At 40.3% G+C, this 21665-nt stretch overlaps 1 protein-coding gene across 2 annotated transcripts in view; it reads left to right on the forward strand.

Moving 5' to 3' along the window:
• Positions 1-20975, forward strand: part of LOC111338728 (cilia- and flagella-associated protein 74) — a 38259-nt gene extending 17284 nt beyond the window's left edge. The window contains exons 23-49 of one of the 2 annotated variants that reach the window (XM_088730287.1): positions 199-248; positions 738-867; positions 1269-1394; positions 1493-1575; positions 1761-1883; positions 2561-2617; positions 3082-3275; positions 3489-3576; positions 4679-4852; positions 5156-5248; positions 5550-5867; positions 6609-6764; positions 7426-7565; positions 7993-8118; positions 8679-8788; positions 9849-9904; positions 10555-10674; positions 11417-11572; positions 12302-12443; positions 13198-13263; positions 13412-13500; positions 14229-14355; positions 15531-15655; positions 15741-15809; positions 18139-18204; positions 19318-19347; positions 20096-20975. In XM_088730287.1, coding sequence (XP_088586413.1) covers positions 199-248; positions 738-867; positions 1269-1394; positions 1493-1575; positions 1761-1883; positions 2561-2617; positions 3082-3275; positions 3489-3576; positions 4679-4852; positions 5156-5248; positions 5550-5867; positions 6609-6764; positions 7426-7565; positions 7993-8118; positions 8679-8788; positions 9849-9904; positions 10555-10674; positions 11417-11572; positions 12302-12443; positions 13198-13263; positions 13412-13500; positions 14229-14355; positions 15531-15655; positions 15741-15809; positions 18139-18204; positions 19318-19347; positions 20096-20215 — 3134 coding nt within the window. In that variant the 3' untranslated portion in view covers positions 20216-20975. The remainder of the gene's footprint in view (positions 1-198; positions 249-737; positions 868-1268; positions 1395-1492; positions 1576-1760; positions 1884-2560; positions 2618-3081; positions 3276-3488; positions 3577-4678; positions 4853-5155; positions 5249-5549; positions 5868-6608; positions 6765-7425; positions 7566-7992; positions 8119-8678; positions 8789-9848; positions 9905-10554; positions 10675-11416; positions 11573-12301; positions 12444-13197; positions 13264-13411; positions 13501-14228; positions 14356-15530; positions 15656-15740; positions 15810-18138; positions 18205-19317; positions 19348-20095) is intronic. The other variant, XM_088730288.1, reaches the window with a different exon arrangement.
• The last annotated feature ends 690 nt before the right edge of the window (positions 20976-21665 follow it).

The following is a 21665-nucleotide window of genomic DNA, read 5'->3' on the forward strand; positions in this document are numbered from 1 at the left end:
AAAAAATACGCCCAACGTGTGACGTGAGTGATACTGCTCCGTGCATTTTTTAATGGTGAAGTTAAGATCAAAATTGAGCGTTTTTGTGATATGACTGCAATTGTTTTGGCAGCTTTTTAACCATGTGCTAGTGATAAAAAGAGAAAAATTTGCAGTTTGCAGAGTAAATGAGGTAAAGATTCTGCTCTTTTCTTTAAGGCTTGGCGAATTCCCTTTCCTCTTCAGAGCTGAGTTCTCTTGGAGGAATGGTATGTGGAACTCATTTGTTTCAGTAAAGATAATTTAGTTTCATTAACTGACTTGATAATGTAGATTCGTCACCGTATCGAGTTTCTTAAGCTGACGTTTCGAACGTCAGCCCTTTATCAGAGCGATCGACTGAGGGCTAACGCTCGAATCGTCGGGTTTAGGAACTATTAACGGTGGCTTATATTCATTATTAACTGGGTTATCTTGTAATCTCTCCCCCCCTCCCCTCCCCCATCACCGACGTATCACCACAGTTTCCTTGGTAACTTACCCCCTTGATTCAGTGAGGATGAGGTGAGGATGACTGTCTGTGTGGAGGATGGCGCAGCACAAAAATGAATTGTACGGCAATTTTTCATCCTTTCATGTTGTTTTTATGTCGTCTTTCGATCAGAGGTATTCTGTTTTCGAAATCTGACATACAGACTCAAAAGTTGCAACTTTTGTTTACAATGAGACAATTTACACTGGTCTTACCTGTCTTTTAGACTGTAACGGATGTAAATGTAACTCAGCAAGGCCCCAACCAGACAGAGCTACAGGTTCCCCCCGAGGGGATGGCAGAGGACGCAAAAGAACCTCAGGGGGCTGCTGTAACAGCAATTCCGGGTGAATCAGGTCAACAATGAAGTGTGGCCCAAGTCCTATGTTAAAGTTGAAAGTTCATATCAGACCACTTTTAATTTTATGCCGAGAGAGACAACACGTGTGACAAAATGTACTTTGGGTTCACGGCACTGGCAAGTGTCCTTTTCGAATCATAGATGATTCGAAAAGGACACTTGCAAGGAAATTGATAGTGGAAAGGTGCTGGAAAATCTAAGGCAACTAAGTTTTGTATGACAATGTCGTTGACAAGTCTTCTTCGTCAATGTTTACAACAAACGACAAATAGAGGTGCCAGAGCCTCTCTGATACGGCTCGGTATCGAAAAAGAAAAATGGTGCTCTTCTAGTAGAGAGACTTCTGGTGTCATCTGTTTGTTTCTGTTTTTATATAACTTTTGTTGTTCTTTACAGACGGTGAAGCGGCAGACAAGGCCCCGGAGCACAGGTCTGGTAGTACTATTAAGTTCGAGGAAGGATTGGCAGCTACTGAGGGGGATGTTCCCGCCCCAATAGAAGAGACTGGGGACCAGCCAGATGGTTTGTAGCGTAGATCATCGATTAAATTCCAAACTCATGACCAGGATATCAGGTTTGATCCATACATTTTCTTTCTTTCTTCTTCTTGCACATATTAGTTGATCTGACCTCAGCAGCACCTCAGACCATCTCACCAATCCCAACAGAAGCCTCTATATTAGAAGGTCTCAGAGTAGGAAAGGTGAATATATATAGATATATATGTATTGTTCTCAAGTGCTGTCGCGATTATTTTTATGTCTGAGAGTTATTTGCGTAAGGATGATTTAGATTCATAGCTCTGATCGTAGAAGAAGCATACCAGCTAGGTTTAGTTTTTGTGTCTTCATAGTTAAGCTATTTATTTTCTTTTTCTTCTATCAACAGCTTTCTTCTGGAGAAATCGCTCCGTTCTCTTTAGTCCAGGTGGAAGTGGTATTTAATCCTACCAAGTCAGGGAACGCTCTCGCCGAGTTTGAGATAGCCTTTTCAGATCCCCTCTCACCCCCGGTAAGTTTAACACCGTCCTCTTAGGCCGAAAAGTTGTTCGATTTCATTCAGCCTAATGAAAGGAAATTATATACCAATTTACGTATCGATGCTCAAATGCCCAGTAATGGTGCTTACAAGCTACATGTTCTTTGATTAAGTATTTTAGACTCCCTTTAAAAGCAGCACGTCGTTCAAAACCCTATAATGCGATTCTGATCTTAAAAAGAGATCGCCGTAATTTTGGTATTAAAAACTGGAATTCAAAGAATTAACAACGTGGGTTTAACAATACAAGGTATATCACAGGTTAGTTAATGTCTAAGTGAAAAAAGATATATTGGGTTGTTACTTGGAACAATGCAAAATTTATTATTTACTGAATCATCCTAACAAAACTGCGTCGTCGTAAGGTAGATACCAGTGTTGTTGCCTCTTTCAAATGATGTTTTCGAACTACTCTGTGCAGTGGAACCTTCATTCATGCGCCACTTCTCGTGTTAAAAAAAAGTGTTCCCTGAATGGAATTAAAAATAGTGACAGGTACTAAGAGAGGCATTTTTTGTTCTGTCGGGAGCGAAGTTTGTGTCCGCTCGTGAGACCACCCTGTAGATATCCATAAATCACTCTGAGAAGAATATGCTAATTTTTTTTCTCTCTTTCTTTCTTTCCTTTTTCTTTTTGTCATTCGTCTGCAGATAGTAATCCGAGCGCGAGGAACTGGAATTGATGTCCCTGTCTGGGTGGAGAGAGAGGTAACGCGTCAGTTCTTTCCCAAAAATTACTGGATGTTGTTTGGGATAGGAACCCTTTTCACCTTAAAATCCGTATGCATATTCTCCTTACTGTTCAGTATGCATATTCTCCTTGCTGTTCTCTATACATTTCCTTCAATGCTAACAAGGAGAATTTGTTTAACACTCAAGAGTCTGTTTAGTTGGTGATCATTTCCTTTATTCTCCTGACCTTACTGTGTGATTCAGGGGGGTGATGCTGTAAGGAGAAATTAGATGCTAGTCACTCTTAGGGGTTAAAAGGTTTAGAGGATTTTTAGAAATCAAGAAAATATTGAGATATTTGTTAGAAAGTTTAGGATTCGTTAGAAACATTCACAACTTTGTAGCGTAGCCGGGGTTGCCATGTTTCCTTCAGACAATACATAGTCCTCTGCCGGAATTGCCTGATTATTTTTCAATTGATCGACCCCCTCCTTAACTAGGTCGTCGACTTGAAGATGTGCATGTACGACCGACTGTATCAAGACGCAATACTTGTCAACAATAGAGCCACTTCAGCTCTCAGACTAAAGTTTGAAGTTTGTAAAGAACTAAGGAATCACTTGGAACTGCTTCCCAAGACAGCTTACATACAAGCTGAGTCCCAGTTCTCCGCGCAGCTCAAGTTCCTTCCGCGGTAAGAGAGAGTTGCCTTCATCTGTGCCATGGGAGTTGCCACAGTTTAAGGCTTAGATAAACAAAATTATGTTGTAAACTGAATTTTTCTCCCATTTTTTAGTAGGGGTTTCTTTGCTTTTCTTTTCTCATAATTTACTCAGCTCACGGCTTGCACAGCTTTGTGGTTATTCTCAGTGGTTGTTGACCGAAATATGCCTTGTCGTTTTTTCAGACAAACGCTGCCAGATGACTGTCCAACATACTTTGATGAAGAGAGCAGATTGCTCGAGGCCCCTATGGTCATACGTGTCGCAGATCAGGTTGGTTTACTCTGCCCTCTTTAACGAACTAATTTCTTGTTTGCTTTACCCTTCGCTTTAGTCTTACTAAATTAACAAATTATAAAAAGCCCAATGAGACAGAAGATTTTGATTTTGTTTTTTTCATGTTTGGGCAATGACAGGAGTTTCAATAAAATCCGGTTACAGGCGGTTTTCCCCCGCCTCTAATACCCCATACTGCCGTGTATTTAGCCTGCTCGCAAGTTGTCGTGTTTGGGTTTGGATTTACGTATTATATTGACATGCCCTGCACCTGGTTCCTCTCCTGTAACTGCCCTAGCCACCGCTCCTAATTTCTATCTGCCTGATTTTAATTGTACTTTACTGTGCACTATAAGTAATTAATTAGATTTATTGAAATTTTATCAAAATTTAAATTTCTTATCAGATCTTTTAATTAGATTTGGGTCGCGCTTCGCAAGGGATACTTTTTCCCCGCAAACCCTTTTGGTCGTTTTTATTTCTAATATTGACTTACTATATTATACACTACATATGAGACCAATAAGCTTGATAAACTATCTTAAACTAAACTACGGCCCCTTCACCGAGCACAGCCGCCAATAACACTATCAGCAGCCGCTTATGGAAAAAGCTTTTGAAACCCTTGCAATTGGATTCCTATTTTGTGTGCTGTATGTTACATTTAGTGAACTTTTACTCTGTGTGAGGGTCATGACATTGCGCGCGTTTTGGTATGCCAGGTTCGGTATCTGGCGTTTACTTAGGTGTGATACTCCGGTACTGTGCTTTTCTCCTGTACCGTGTAGAGATGCAACATGATTTGCAACTTTTCAGTTACAGTGGATGCGACGTTTCGTAACATTTTGTACGTTTTTTCACGAGATGTGTGCGTGCACGTGACAATGTTCGCTTCACGTACGATTGCGTGACTGTGTGCCTGGAAGGTCGTGACTTAAATGGATACTCCAAAATCAGTTTTTCGAGTAAGGAACTGGAACCTATTATTTCCGTTTTATTTCCGAACTATTCTCGTTGAGGTTCATGACGTGAATTTGGAGTATCCAGTATTTAAGTCGCCACCGTATCTTGAAGAGCTTCTTTGCCTTTTCATCTATAGACGCGGCCAGTTCCGTTCACAGTGAGAGCGATGGTGACGTCATCAGACATCGAGTTTGACGTTCGAGTCATCGACTTTGGTTTCTGTTCAGTGCTGGAGTCAGTCAGACGGACAGTCACCTTAACTAACAAGTCTGTATTACCTCAGCAATTTGGATTTTGTGGAGTACCTGATGTGAGTTGTATTTTCATCTGTACCAAGGGATAAAAAAGAATTCGAAACTTATAAGAACTTGAATCTTGGTTCAAAGAGGACTCTTGCCTAACAGCGCATCCTCATGCAAGAATATCATCTTATTTGCAATCACCGATGTTCGTTAGAGTTTAAGATTTTTTAAGGATTTTGTGTGATGCTTTGTCATAGAGATTTCGGATTGTCATCTCAAATTTAAACCTGTCGCATCATTCCTTCTCTAAAGCATTCATGCCCAGCTTTCAGCGCCTTTGTCTCACGGCTTTGTGTTTTTAAATACTTCAGACGGTTGATGTTCAGCCTAATGATGGATTCGGTACCCTGCTGCCTTTGGAAAGTTTTGATGTGGACATCATGTTCAACGCCAAAAAAGCTAAAGTGAGTCATGTAAAAGAACAGTCAGAGGTTTGAGTAACTTTCAACTGAGTGTCTAAAATGATCCGGGATTATATAAATTTTGCTTTACTTCGCGCTGTTCTAGCCAGACAAACTTGCGCCACACTGAAACCACTTGTGAATTGGTTAGTCGCGTTTTCCCTCTCAAGATATGATTTACTTCATATATTATTGAAAATCAAAGTCAAAGTCTATACCTAGCTATTGGCAAGAAGTGTTTTTGTTTTGTAATAAGATCTTTGTTTTTAAGAGGTCGAAACTTTACCTTCCTATGTCTTTGTAGGAATACGAGTTTGATCTAACCTGTAAGACTGGCATTGGCCGCGAGTTCAAACTTCACTGTAGAGCAGTGGGCGTCCTTCCTCCACTGGAACTCTCTCACTCTGTGATCAAAATGAAAGCCACAGCTGTCTCGGATACATGCGCAGCTCACATTGAAGTCATCAACTCGCACACCAGCGCAAATGAATTCACCCATCCAGTGCCCAGAATTGGCTCAGGTCCCATTGTAGAGGTGGGCCCCACGTCGTTCGAATTTATGGTCCCTGCTGATGCACCCCTGACTGTGTCCCCAGCAGTTGGCACCGTCAACCCGGGAGAGGTAAATTTTAAAGTTATTAAGTCATTTATTGTTTAAAAGACTTGAAGCTTTTTACACTCAACTCTTGTTCCTTTTCCCTTCGATACTTTGAAATGAAAAGGTATTTGTGTTAATGAATACTACTTTTGATGTAAATATTCTAAATGAACATATGAAAATCAAGACGACTATTTTTTCGCTAACTTGATTATACTTTGGCGATAATAAACTATTCATTGAACCTATTGAAAATTTATCTTGCGCTTTTGAAGAGCAAAAGGTGAAGTGGTCGAAAATAGTTGGAGTTGGAGTCAGATTGAGAGTTGGAGTTTCTCATAGAAGAAAATCATGTAGAGGTTTAGACAGCAAGGCATGATACATTAAAGAAGAGAGCTTTGTGATACAAGACTCTTTATACCTTCTGCTTAGCGAGTTTACTCAGGCTATTTTCCCCTAACGTCCCAACTTCTTGTTCAGTTCAACTTAAAATTGCTGCACGACGAGATCTCGTTTATTCGCTATCAGTACACGAGATTACGTAAGACGTATAGTTTGTCGTCAGTGCTATCGATGATGCCTCGGTTGTTGCGGATAGGTTTTCGATAGACTCGTAATGCAATCGTATGTATTTACGTTAAATCAACGAGATCGAGTCGCACGACATTTGTTGTATTTCTATTTGAACTTTGTTAGGTTACAGCTGCTAAGTCAATTTTTTTTTCCACTTTCTGTTGGAACACTCACTTCCATTCTTTGTTTCAGCGCTGTTTGGTTCATGTGACTTTCACTCCCCGTATGGATCCAAATATGGTTCGACAAGAGGCCGTGCGTATGATGGAACGAGAAGCTGAAAGTGAAAGAAAGAGACTGGAACTAGCGTCACCTCCAGAGAAGCCTCAGGAGCAAAATACAGGACAGGTAAGTGTCTTTGGTAGGAACTTGTCGCTCTTGAGGTCGTTGCTCTCGACAAACAATGAGGCTTTTTCGTAGCCACCTGCAGTCGTTTGCACTAGAGTTGGATTTGCTGTGAAATGGTGAACTTTGCGTAGGGGGGCCGTAAGGTCCGGTTTTAAACCCTGGATGGGTCACTGTGTTTTGTCCCTGAGAAATGATTAGTTCTCACAGCATCTCTCTCTCTACCCCGGAAAGTAAAAGGACATCGGCAAACTGTTTGGGAACAGTTTGCCGATGTCCTTTTACTTTCCGGGGTTTTTATTGTGCCGATGTACTTTTACTGTTGTCTCCCTGACGCAATGCAGGGAGCAACAGCTATGAACTAGCACTTATATATATATAAGTATACTTTGCGCTCCAGGTTAAGTTCTAGCTTTCTGCAGTTCTTTATTTCTCCAATGCGAATTTAGATATTGATGAACCTTTACGTGGCGGAGGCCTCTATTCAAAGAAAGCAAACTTTTTTCGCCAGTGAAAGAAATGCTCCTAGAGCCTTTGTATCCATGGCTGTCATTTAAGGGACACTCTAAAAGAGGGGGGGTGTCCCGCGGACGGAGGTTGAACTGAGTAGCGTTCTCCCATTCAAGCTTGATGGTTTCGTTTCTTGTTTCCGTTGTTATAACAGAAAAAGAAAGGTGGCAAAGCCCAGGCTGGAAAGAGTGCCAAGGCATCACCAAAGCGAGGAAATACGCCGAGCAACACCAGCCTCGCCGCTACCACCCAGTCTCCGACCAAAACTTTCACTGTCGCTGATGTAATTGACGGGTGAGTGTACAAGAACTAACTGCAATAATTGAATTCCTCATCAGAAGGACAAATACCCAGCCCAAATTAACATTAAACTACATATGAATAAAAGGGGTGAGTGGTAATGTGCCGGGGTGGGGAAGGGGGGAGGGGGGAGGGCGGGATGTTCCAAGATAATTTGGTTTTATCAACTGAGTTGATTATGTAAATTGCCAACGTTTAGAGTTACTAAAGTTGACCTCTCGAGCGTTTCAGCGGATGAGGAAAGACTAACGGTCGAGTTTAGGAAGGGAAGGAGAAAGTGGTGTCTAAAGGAATGTCCCTTGTTTGTGTAATGAGCATCTTAAGACTACAGCGATTAGTAAAGTCGGAAGAGTCTTGTGTAAAAGAAGATGGACGAAGATGTTGTCATAAGTTAAAAACTTGTTTGTTGTTGTCTTTTTAGATCCAGTGAATACGAGTCAGCCCACTTGGCTTTACTCAGGACTTATCAGAATGCGTTCTCTAGATACTTGATTCCCTGCTTCGTTGCCCCGGGGCGATGTACCGAACCTAACTCCTTGTCATGCAGGTGAGATTGGCTAGGAGAGATTCTAACAGACGCCCTTGAGCTGCAGTAAGGCTAGCGGAAATTTGTTACGAAATGTAGGGAGTAGAATTTCCCTAAAGCCATTTACAATTTCAGTCAAAAGTATCTTTGTCAAGTCTTCTTCAAGGCATTAACCCCTGCACCGTTTAGTCAGAAGCTATTAACCACTTCTTTGCTCAGTCTAGAAATATCTTTGATCTCCAGGATAAGTAGTTGACGAGATGCAATTTCCTTCCTACAAGCATCACAAATGTTCGTCATATAGAAAATTGTACCGAAACACTTGTGATTATGTCAAATATCAGGCATGTGAAAAGCTAGTTGAAGACAGAGTTACACAAAGTTTCCACCAACCAAACTGTCTTTCGATCCTGGACATCAGTGCCAATTTACCCAAATTAATGCGAACAATGAAATGGTGTGGTTGGGAAAGTAATCATTGGTGTTCGAGGCGTAAATCCGATTTTCAAATTTGAATATTATTTTCTGTGTGGACTTTCGTGGGTAAATATTAACATGGTTTCTTTCTGTTTCTTTCAAAGTGTTCACAACACGATCTATTTAGAAGTACACTGTCCGGCCGTGCGGCCTCATTTGGTGGTCGTTTCTGATAGTGGAAGATCTGTTATAGACTTTGCAAATGTGTCCCTCGGTAAGAACAAGAGCATATCATTTCCCTCGTGAGTTGCGTCGAGTGAAAGGATCTTCCTCTACGGAAGATTACTCTTTCATAAGTTATTTATCCAGGAGCGTAATTCTGTTGTCCACTGTAACTTAAACAAGAAACTTTTAATTGAAAAAGTTTCATAGTTTTATGAACTACTACGATTAGAAGTGTTTGGGAACTACTAAAATTAGGATTTTTCTGACAAAGTGTCGGGGAATTATTAAGGCTCGCTATGTGTTGCAGGACCACACTTTTATTTTACCTTTTGAGTGATGTGTCCGTGAACGCTGTAGTAGGGATTAATTCTCGCACGATGATCGTCAGCGATAGTCGTGTTTGGGTTTGTTCTTAACCTTGCTTAGAGTCCTCAACGGGAAGTTTTGTTTAGGTTTTAGTTCTCGAAGATTGGTTGTTTTTCAAGTACTTTGTTGTTCATTGCCAATGTCTTGTGAGATTATTTTGGTTAGCGTTCAAAAAAATATGTTTACCCTACCAAGGTCAATTGTCCCGTAAGCCCAAACATACCTACCATTGGGGTATTTAAGCGTGTACCCAGGGCTGAAGAAGAGAGAGCCAGTGACTCAGAGAGTGAAATTAAATTCCTGATCAGACTCCTGGAGCCTCCCGTTTGCGCATGGTGTTCTAGCTAGTTTACCCAAACTGTCCATAAATAGTGACCATAATATTTTTTTGAGCAACTCTAACGTCGTCAGCGGTGTTACTGTTTGTAACTTGGAGCCAAAACTTTTAAGACTTTTACCCTAAATTTCGTTTGAAATGGTTGTATTGTTCCTTGTTATGTCTTTTAGTCAGCATGTGCGCAATGATTGGTCAATTTAGCAGGCCGCATCTCCCTGCACGGCCCGCTATATTCAAAAGTTTGTTTAAATTGGAATCTTTCCCCTCTAGTTGATCCCGGAAATATGATAGGCGCCATAAATCTGGGCGGAAAAAGCTTGGTCCGTAACTTATGGTACAGACCTCAAACTCGATTAGTAAGAGGTATTTATTTATTATATATTTTGCTTGTTTGTGTTTTACTAAGGTCGATCGGAGATAAAAAGCTTCACCATTCAAAATATTTCTGACGAACCTATAAAGGTAAGAACTGACCTCAACTATTTGAACAGTTTACCAGTAACTATGGCAGAATAGCCCGACTTGGTATCAAAATTCAGCAGTAAACTTTTAGCCTCAAGGAGAGTCTACGGGGAACCAAGCTAAGAGCCTGTGGAGTTTGCTTCCCTAGCGTCGTAATGAATGTTGTAGATAGGGACCAGTTATTTATTCCTGGGGGGGAACGGTGCTGAGGATTTGGAAGGGGATAAAGGGGATTACATGATTTTAACGGGGAACAGAGAGGGGGTAGAGTCGTCGCCGGCAGAAAAAAAAGGGGGGTAAATTGACTGCCAATGAAGGGGGGGGGGGTAAACTAGATTACTGCAGAGCCTTGTGGGGGATTAGGTAAATTTTATCGTGGCACAAACAAAATCCTCCGACCACCCCCCCCCCCCCCCACCCTCTTTCTTGCCCCGGCGATAAGTAATGTCCAAGTTTCAGTTATAGGGGTATAATTAAGATTTTTATCGCTGTTTTTGTAGTCTAGGATTTCTTACTAGAATTCTAGTTTTTTTTTCTTTTAGTACTTCTTATATAATTCTATACCAACATATTCTCGTTAACTAAGTGTTGTCAATTTGCCGGGTATCCTTCTATACACTCTCACTGTTTTTTCATGTTCTACTTTTCAGATGAGCTCCTCGTTATTAGATCCTCACGGTCCTTTTCAGATGTTGAACGCGTTAAGGACCCTGGATCCCCAAGCGACTCATAATGTGATTGTGTCGTTTGGTCCTAACGCCCCCAAAGAGGTAAGAGTTTGAGTGTGTGGTGTGAAACTAACCCTTTTGGGTTCTAGGAGTGACTAGTATCTAATTTCTCCTCACAGCAACACGCCTGAATCAAACAATAAGGTCGTGAGAATAAAGCTCTTGATTACTAAACAAATTCTCCTGTCAGTGCCTTGAACGCTGTATGGAGAATATACATGCTGATGTTGGGGTGTTATGGGTTAATATTCGCCATTCCTCGCCATCCTTTACCTGTCTGGTTTGTATTGAACATGCGCGTTATTTGCACGCTACCTAATGCAGTTGGATAATAAAATCTATTACAGTGTAGTTACTGCTAAATACTTTAATGATATCAAAGCGGGGCAATATGGAAGAAGAATGACTTTAAAGAAGCATTACGTAGCGAAATGGCATCTGGCAAGTTACCACGAAGGAAACCGTTTTTTAAACAGCCAATCAAATGTAACCTATGTTTCGATGAGGCCACGTTCTTTCTTTTCAACCCCTGGAAAAGAGAATTAGCACTTTGAAAACGAGATTGCGATTACTCTAACTGTCTTTTGGAAAGGTGGGCATTGTTCCATGTCCCTGCTTTGTGGCCATAGAAGTTAAGATAAGCTGTGTCCATTTGCACTTATGTTAACTGATACAACTTTCGCCGACACAGTTTTGCAGCGTAGTTAATAACGTAAACAATCGGTTCCCTTATTTGACGAGTAGACTGTTCTAATCGAGCCTTGTCTATCCCGTTGATACTTAGTTCCATGAGGTCTTAGAAGTGCGGTGCCCCCGGAATACAGTATACCTCAGGCTAAAAGGAAGGGGGGTGCAACCTGTCATCTCTCTGTCAGTCGAGGATGGTCTGCTGGATTTAGGAGACGCTCTTGTTGGTGACACGATCTCGTCCAGTTTTAAGGTAACAAAAGGAAGAACCTATTGATGAAGCTAAAATATTTTTAGACTGCTTTTCCTTCCCCCCACAACGTATTAGTAAGGTTTTAGGCGCAGGTAAATTTGCAGTTAAATGTCGTGGAAGACCGAAGATGTGATCGCTTGACCCGGTTATCGTGCACGTATCAAGAAGTCTTGTTTGGGGTCCGGGTCGTGGTCACTGCGTTGTGTTCTTGGCAATAAGTGCTCTTACCTAAACACTGTTGACTGAAGACGCAAGTATTGGGGCTGAACAAGCGTAGCAGAGTGATTTAGTAAAAATAACTCTCAGAGCGAAAAAATTTATATGAATGCACTTCCTGTTGGTTCAAGCAAAAATTTAGTTAAAAGAAACCGACTTGCGATGACGTTTGGTTGTTAAAACTGTCTACTCATTCGACTTTCACCCATGGTTCTTCTTTTCATGTTTTTGTGGGATCTTTACGTTAGGCAACCAGACCTCATTCCTATTCAATCTGTCATCGCCTTTCCATAAGAAAGAAATGAGATAAACAGGAACGAGAGGACATCATTAGATATCAGTGTGAGTTTTTTCTGCGTTGGCATAAATACAACGTGACAAATTATAGCAGCTTCCAGGAAACCCCGTCAGTCACAGCAACGGTATTTTTTTTTTTTTTTTTTTTTTTGATGTCTTCTAATGGTGTAAACTTCTAATAATTTTAACCTATTTTGACGGCTCTTCCATTTGCAGATATCTAACACTTCAGAGCTGTCAATCACCTATTCACTACAGCTTGACAGCCTATCTCCATTACGTCACAGCCGAGCGCAAGTGTTACCCAGGTTCCTCCCGCCATTTAGCGAGATGCCAGAAACTCAACAACATGCGTTAGGTGAGACTGATATAGTGGAAGCTACCAGTTACGACTTTTACTCCTGATGCTTTCTTTCATGCAGGAAAAGTCTTCCGTTTCTGAAATTTATTAAAAAAAAAAAAAAAGATCGTTGTGCTACTTGGATGTGCTAGCGAGACAGTTGGCTTATTATAAATTTTGAGCTCAGTAGTTTTTTTTCTTGTCACGAATATGGGACTAAGAAAAAATTTCAAGTCGACATAAGGAATCGAACCTGAGACCTTGGGATTCCATAGGTATTTTCGTAGTTGCCAAGCTATGGCTCAGCCGGTGGAGCATCACAGCGCGAAATCCAAAGGTCTGAGATTCGAGTCCTCACGGGGACTCATTTTTGTTTTTTTGTTTGATTGTCCCACGCTCGCGAAAAGAAGAAAGCATCTTTCTCTTGTTAGGTTTTTTTTTTTTTTTCAGCGCTTGAGCCGCATTAACTAGGAGACAAAAAAAAAAACAGTGAGCAAAAAGACTTGTAAACGAATCCTGCCTAAGCATAATTCGCAACTCTCCTTATAAAGTCATGTACGTTGTAAAGGAATGATGCGGCTTTAGTCTCATGAAGCTGGCAGTTGCAGTCGCACTGGGCCGAGGAAGCTGTTTACACTCTACTGAATATGACGGCGTGTATGCGACTAAGGGATTTTAGTTTGTGACACTCCTTACACGTGTAGTCGAAAACTTGTTTTAATTCTATCGTCAATTACTCTTTTATAAAATGTTTTTCTTTTGTCTTTTTCAGGTCCGTCGAATTACAATGGAATGGCTGTATTTGACTGTGTTCCTGCTCAAGGTGCGATCGGTCCAGGTATGTCAGTGAAAAAAAAAAAAAAACGGAAACATTTCCCTGATCTGGACAATGAACTCCTGTATTTTTTTGGTTATGTAATTTTTTAAGTTTTGGATTTTTCATTATTAATAAATTTTTACTAAAGCAAAACATTTATACATTACAGGCGAGTCGAAAGAGATCACAATATCATTCAACCCGGATCATCGAAGTGAACTCTACGCCGATGAAGTCTCAGTAGAGATAAACAACGGGGTAAGTAAGAACTGACTTGTGATCGTGGGTGGAGTGGAGAGGCATCGTGAGGGTTGACAGTCTTGCAAGGAGAGACAAAGTAGTGACCCTGGTCGAAACTTGAAAGCAACGTGCAAATTGTTGGGCCAGTGTTTATCATATTTCTCTTACACTTGTTTTCGTAACATTCTATTACATTGAGCACATACCTCGTAATACAGTCAAATCAAGCTACAAATAATCTTTGAAGTAAAATTCGATCCATGTTTACCCCCCGAAATCAATGTTAGAAATATTTTTGAGCGGGTTCTTGTACATTAAATGGTCAATTATAAGATAAAATGGCCTTTCTATAACACCCCTATCCAGTGGAACCGGTATTAAGTGGTCAACCTGTATTAAGCGGGGGTCATCCCGCCTTTCCCCGTGGGTGAATGTTTAATACAGGTTTGACTATAACCGAGTTCGAGGTCAGTACTGTAAGTTACGCTTGGATTTATGGCTCAAGCGAAAGCGAAGGGATAAAGAACAGGGTTCCGTAGCTCGCAGTAGGGACTCAGAAAACGAGTTTAGAAAGATAATCATCATATCTCCAGGTTTAAACGGAGAGGGAAAATTTCAATCCAAACAAACGTAGCAGGCCATACAATGAAATACGCTAAATTAATCTATCATAGTACACGTACTAACTGAGAGATATAAAAATAAGTGTGGCCTTAATATGCATCGCTCTCATGATTCCATTTCAGGAGCAGCCCTACTCTGTCCGACTACTGGGCCGCGCCTGGTCAAATATTGTGTACCTGAGGGGCTGGGATGAGTTGATGCCGAGAGCCGAGTCACTGAGAGCGGAAGTGGAGGAGGAAGAGGAAGAAGGTTTGGGCTCTAGTAGCAGAAAACGTTTCTAGTAGTCCTGAGTATTTTACATTTTATCTACTGCGAATTATTCGATATCAGCAAATACCTTCGACTCCCGAAAGGGAAGTGTCGTTCTCCAGAGTTTTCAGTGTCTCGGGAGTGTCGAACTCGTATATTTCCAGATTCATTAAATGTAGGATTTGAAAACTCTCAGGTTCTGGAAGCCGCACTGGAAAATATAAGATTCGGCAAGTTTCGGGCTTGTGATATTTCGGATTCGGAAAGTGTCAGTTGTCAGGTTTGACAAATGTGGGGTTTCAGTTAGGAGTAGGGACTTTAAGCAACGGCAACGGCAACGGCACGGAAGACGTCGATTACAAAAAGGAGTTTCTACTTTTAGTTAGAATTTCCAAAATGGCTGCATGTGTTTACCGTCTCTTAAAGCACCAGACTTCAAACTCAACATAACGCATAAAAGTAGCGTTGAGTTCCAAATTAAAATTAAAATAATTTGCCGCCGCGGTTTCGCTTCGCAGACGACGCAATTTTGGGGATTTCGCGTTGTTGTTTTGCAAAGGACGGCTAAGAAATGTACAAAGTTTTAAAACGCACGTGCTGGGCTATTGTTCTGCCAATTAGATCTATTGTTTTTCCACGTTCTCGTTGCCGTCGCCGTCGTGGTTTGCTTAAAGTCCCTAGTATCGAGCTTTGAACGGTGGCGGATCCAGGCGAGGGGCCTGGGGGGCGAGGGGCCCATGGGGCCCAGGCCCCTCCTTACTTTTGGACCAAACTGAGGCCCAAAGGGCTAAAAAAAATTTTTTGGAGACTGCCCACCCCCACTCCCGTTCCCGTTCCCGTTCCCGTTCCCGTTCCCGTTCCCGTTCCCGTTCCCGTTCCCGTTCCCGTTCCCGTTCCCGTTCCCGTTCCCGTTCCCGTTCCCGTTCCCGTTCCCGTTCCCGTTCCCGTTCCCGTTCCCGTTCCCGTTCCCGTTCCCGTTCCCGTTCTAAGGGTATTGGTGTTTCGCACCAAGACCTACGCGTGTTTTGTCCGTGCGAACATTTAGAAATGCACGTACCCCGCCCTTGTCGATAAAAGTCACCTACTGTGTTGTTAGGTGCGTTTGAGTATATCTCCACATGAATTGCTCTCCTTTAACCGCTTTGACAACGTCACTGCCACCACTTTTCTTCCAGAGGTAAAAGCAATCCAGAAGACAGTTTTGTTAACAATGAAGAGCGTATCAACCCCTGATGGATTTAAGGCTGTGGAAAGAGCAGTAGAAATTGGCTGTATTAAGTCCAGTATACAAACGAAAAAGGTACATGAAAATTTTATCCTTAAATGCGCCCTAGAAAACCGTAGCATTTTTCTGTTACTAATTTTGGTGTTTGTTTTCTGTTCAGTCAAGTGACTTTTATTTCGACAATCCCAAGGAAGCTAACGAACTGGGATTCACCTTTGAGCCTCAAAAGGTTTGTCTTTTTTGTTTGTCGTTGTGTTATTGTTTCCACTGACTAGACTTAAAGCATTTGGTTGTCCAACAATTCTTCACATGACTTAGAGGATCACCTCCTCTTTGATCGTCGACACTTACGTCACTGTCTGAGAACAGTCGTATGGTGGCCCATTGTTATGATAGGAAAATCAGCAAGAAATGCTTCTTTTAGTTAAAAAGATACAAAATAAGAATCAAAATTTAAAATAAAAACAATCAAAGAACAAACAAGAGTAAAAAAAAAACAAACAGAAAACACAGGAATAAAGAATAAAATTAAAAAATTAAAAATAACCACATCATTTTATAAAATAAAGATATTAAGAACAGACAAAAAATTTAAGTTAAAAATAAAGCATTAAAAATAAAAAAGAAAGAAAAAAAAGAAAAAGGAAAAAAATTAAAATTAAATGAAAACAAATTTTAAAAGCAAGAGCTAAAAAAAAACCTAAGTATAAATACAAATAAATTTTGAATTTACTATGATAACGTTGGGCCGAAGTGAATATCACGATTTTCGTTTTCAAAATGAAATGTTGCCAGGCGGCACATTGCTATCATAGCTTGCGACAGGTAAGGTCAGTGGACAACCTCATTCCCAGGTCTCTCTTCTTTCACTCTCTCAAAATGGCGGCGGGTCGCATTCGTTGCTCAGACTGGGAGAGGGACGAGCATTTGAAGAGTGATCTTGAGCGCTATGTGCTAGCCAATTATTACAGGAAAGAAGCACCGGATTTATCTAGTCGGGAATACCCTGAATATGCATGGAGTCTGCCTGCACTTAGTTGGAGATTGATTTTTTTCGGCATCAAGTATATTCGTTATGAAACCAGCATAGAATATGTCAAGAAAGCTGTACAAGAGGAAATGGAAGGTCCAGGGCAGTACCTTGGATATCGTACCTTGCAGAGAAAACTTCGGGAACAACATAAATGGGCTATTCCTCGTAATTTGGTCTATGACGTGATGGGTATGGTGACCTCAAAGGGCTGGAGAGGCGAGGGAATGTTGGTCAAAAGAAACGACAAAGGAGAGCTACAGGAACCATCACTTCATTGGTAAGATCTTGGGAATTTGAAGGCTCTTAGCGGGTATCCCGAAATTACTCTCTTGGAAACACGTAAAGAAAAATACTAAACTGGCAGTACTGCCGTTATGCAGTTTTCACCTGCCCCCTCGTGGGGACTTTACTTATTGTGCATTGTTTTAAAGTGTTTGTACCCATCGGTTGGGGATTTTTATTTTACTTAAGTCTTCAGTATTAAGTAAGGCCAACACTGGACATGAAGGGGATGCAAGGGACATGCATTTCATGGCTTCATTTTGGCTCTTTGAACGGTTGTCACATCACATTCTGCAAAATTGAACTTTAATTTCTTTTCTTGGATAATGCCACTTCCACGATACCACCAACAAAAGACAACCTGTTCACCTCTAATAATGACTTCAATCTCCTACGAAGTGTGGGCAGACTCCATGCATATTCAGGGTATTCCCGACTAGATAAATCCGGTGTTTCTTTCCTGGAATAATTGGCTAGCACAAAACGCTCAAGATAACTCTTCAAATGCTTGTCCTTCTCCCAGTCTGAGCACGAATGCGACCCGCCGCCATTTTGAGAAGGTCGAAGAAGAGAGCCGTGGGAATAAGGTTGTCCAATGACCTTACGTGTCGCAGGCTATGATAACAATGGGCCGCCTGGCAACATTTCATTTCATTTTGAAAACGAAAATCGTGATGTTCACTTCGGCCCAGCATTATCATAGTAAATTTAAAATTTATTTGCATTTATGCTTAGGTTTTTTTGCTCTTGCTTTTTAAACTTGTTTTCATTTAATTTTAACTTGTATTCAATTTTAATTTTTTTTTCCTTTTTCTTTTTTTTCTTTCTTTTTTATTCTTAATGTTTAATTTTTAACTTAAATTTCTTGTCTGTTCTTAATATTTTTATTTTATAATTTCGTTTTTTAAATTTTTAATTTTTTTATTTTATTCTTATTTTTTATTCCTGTGTTTTCTGTTTTTTTTTTTATCCTCTTTGTTCTTTGATTGTTTTTATTTTTAATATTTATTCTTATTTTAAATTGCTTTAAATAAAAGAAGCATTTCTTGCTGATTTTCCCGTGATAACAATGGGCCACCATACAGTCGCTTAGACAGTTATTTTTCGTCCTTTGTCAATTTTCAATTTCTTTTCTTTTCGGAGTATGAGCGTTGCCCTAGTTAATTTCGTTCTACGAAGGTCTAACTTGCTTTACATTTCTTTTTTATATTATTTAGTGATTGATTTATTTATATATTTAAAGGCAGGAGTTGATATTGGAGTGAAAAAGAACATTGTGTTTCGGTGGCAACCGCCAGCAGGGCATGACGTGAGTATTCTTTACTGTGTTTTATTTCCACTCTTAAGGGGGCACGTCATCTTTTGAAGGAGATAATCTCTTGCTTGAAATATGCTGTGCCTTTTCTGTTTCTAAAAACCTTTCTTCTTCAAAATAAGGTTAATTGCAAAACTTTTCGCGTGAAAATGAATGTTATCACATTTCATATCAAGGGCTTTGAGCTTTCACTCGTTTTCATATCTTCAGAATAGTGTATTCGGTAAATAACCCTTTCGCGTGAGGCGACCATTTTTGGTCTCGAGTATAAAAAGTCTTGTTCCTGTACGTCTGGCTTCACAGCTAAGATGAAGCTTTTTATTCCCGAGAACTTAAAATGAAAGATAAGAGCCCGCTCCAAATATAGCGGTCCCGAGAAGGAGACAAAATGATAGTAAAGTCTAACGGCCTCGCCTCCTCAAAAACTGTACGATAACAACACAAGGTGAAACATATTTGACGCTAACTACTTGTGTCATAACAACACAGATGGAACATATTTGATGCTAACTACTTGTGTCGTAACAACACAGATGGAACACATTTGATGCTAACTACTTGTGTCGTAAAAAAATTAAGTCTCACTGACACGCCAAGTTGTCCACACTAGTTGAACGTATGCTGATTAAGACTAGGACTAGAGTATAACTGCTCCCTTTGGATAAGATGCAACTTCAGTGCTGGTACCCCAACCCTCCCCTCCCCCAGCTCTTTTTTAGGTTTCCTAGATAATTGTCCGGTACCCAGTCCCACTCATACCCCCAGGTGGACAGAACCATTGTGAAAGTCAGGTATCTAGCCTTGAAATACAGCACAAGGAGCTAGACCAGGACTCAAACCCAAACCTTTCGAACTGTATTCCAGCAGCTTCAGCTTTCAGCAGAGGTTTTTATATACGTCGGTTTCCAGCCGTCTATGCCATCTCTTAGACCTCTCACAGGCGTCCGTTGAGCCTGCGAGCATTCCTCGTGTTTGGGTTTTGCCTTGCAACTGCCAATTGAATCATCGGCGGCCGCCAATGGAAAAAGTTATTGAAACCCTTGCTATCAGACCCTCGCTTGTCCTCTTTTTAGGCTAACAGTATATTTTCGTTTCTGTTTGTCACAGCCCAATGAACCTGTTAATACCAGTACTATGGTAAGTTTATCGTGTGGTCTTTTCAGTTTTGGTCACGTTCATTGTCTTAAGACTTGGCTTGTTCCTCGTGGTTATGTCTTACTCAAGAAATGATTCAGGACACACCATTTTCGCCAAATCGCGAAATTTAAGTGTCGAGAAATGTATGCACCTCATGTAGTTAAGTGGTTGTTTCGCTTGGAGTCTGAACGCTGAGGCACTCTATAAAATGCTTTACTTTGAGCTGTCAGTTTTTCGGGCTACTGCTAGGTAGGTCGAGCGAGGGACTTCTTAGTCAGGCAGAGGACTGAGGGATGGGAATGAAGAACAGTTGCGTTGTTCAGTACCCTTGGAAGAATTAGAAATATACTCACACTTCTGACATCGGGGCGCTATTTCCAAGAAAATAAATCATTTCCACAAAACGGATTCAAACAAAGTGACGATCAATAGGACATTAGTTGGCTTCCGCGTGTTGAAAATGGCTTTGAACGGTTCCTAACTACGACATTAAGTATATAAAAGTATAGACCTTATTTAATAATAACGAATACTTTAGGCTGGATACAATCACGAGTAAAGTGTGAAAAATGATGACAATTTAAGGGTTGATCGAGTCCCTTCCCACCCCTCCCTGCAAACTCGAGCATCTGGAAATCGTAACCATTCTTGATATACTTAGCGGGAAGCGAGAATGGTGATATTTTCAGCGCGCCTGTATCACTATGCAAACTAACCCTATTTCGCCCAACTTTTTTTTTTATTACAGTTGACAGTTAAGAGTGACGTAACAACCCAATACAAGATACTTCTTCAAGGACTAATTACAACTGAGCAGAGAGACCCGGATGTTAGTGGTGGGGTGGCGTCTTTAGCGGAAGACACTTGAACTTTCTTACAAGCGTGTTCTGAAATGTTTTTATTTTTGTAAATTTGTGTCATACGAAATGTTGCACCCGTAATACTTCAAACGTTCTAACAAGTCTGTGGGGGTTTATTTAATTTAATTAGACGACAGTTCTATTTAAATTTAATTGGGAGCCCTTGTTTTAACTGCTGAACAGCAGCCCAATTTTGATAAATTCCGTAAACTATATGTATTTCTTTGGTTGGAAAACCAACGACATTGAAAACTGAAAGTAATTCAACGCTTCCCAACCTGAATGAATAACAACACCACAACATTACCATTTGTATAATGTCATTTCATTATTTTGGAAGCGAATTTCCTTAGAGTGTCCAGAGTAATTCGAGATCACTTTGATTTTGCTTTACTTCACTCTTTGAGTAGTTCAGGAACTGGCGCCACCTGTGAGTTGTTTGGTATCTGTGGTCCCGTCGAGGCAGTGCGTATAAGATTGTTCCATTGCGTCTAAAGTCCGTATGATTGGACCACAGGCAAATTGTATGCGATACTTGGTATACGTGCTGTGGAATCGAAAGGATTATGACATTTTACCCGAGTGTGTAATTATTTATATCACAGGATGTATTCGGTATTTACCCACTAATTATTCGTTTAAGTAAAAAATTTGTACTTTTGTCCTCTTGAAGTCAGATGTAATGCAGTGTTGGTTCGATCTGTAGCACGCAGTTACAAGCAGTTACAAAGCTGCATTTACGATGTGAAAATAAAGCTTTAGAAGAAATGTTTACACCTCTCTTCCTTGCGTGAAGAGTATTGAGAGATCGACGTGCGGATTAACCGGCCGATGCACCGGCTAACTTACAATTTGACTGGCTGCCTGACTGTCTTCATAATAATAATAATAATAATAATAATAATAATAATAATAATAATAATAATAATAATAATAATAATAATAACGATGATGATGATGATGATGGTGTTGGTGGTGGTGGTGGTGATGATGATGATGATGACGATAATGATAAAAAAACTTATGCAGGATGACCATTTCAGTTCTAAAAACTGCTACTAAACATGGGTCTTGCGTACAATGAAGAAGTGATTAACTAATAAAATAAAAGAGAAAGTACGCAAAAAATTAAAAAAACTATATAAGAATCTAAAAATATGAACATACAAAAGAGAACAGGATTGGAACAAGATTCATGCACAATTATTAAATATATTTGCTCCTTTATTAAAAAAAAAAAAAAAAAAACGCTCCTTTCGTCGATTCTAATTTAACCCTATTAGTAACAAGTTTGTTCTTATTCCCAATGTCATAATGATGATTATTAAAAACTGGATCATTGGATAATGCAATTCAAGACTTTATTGGCTTAGCCATTATGGTATATGAGCCAATATACCATAATCTAATATCTGTACATTGTAACATCCGGTTTCTTCTTACAAAATAAAGTCGAGA

This window comes from Stylophora pistillata, chromosome 8 (genome assembly GCF_964205215.1).
Source record: "Stylophora pistillata chromosome 8, jaStyPist1.2, whole genome shotgun sequence".
Classification (NCBI taxonomy): Eukaryota; Metazoa; Cnidaria; class Anthozoa; order Scleractinia; family Pocilloporidae; genus Stylophora; species Stylophora pistillata.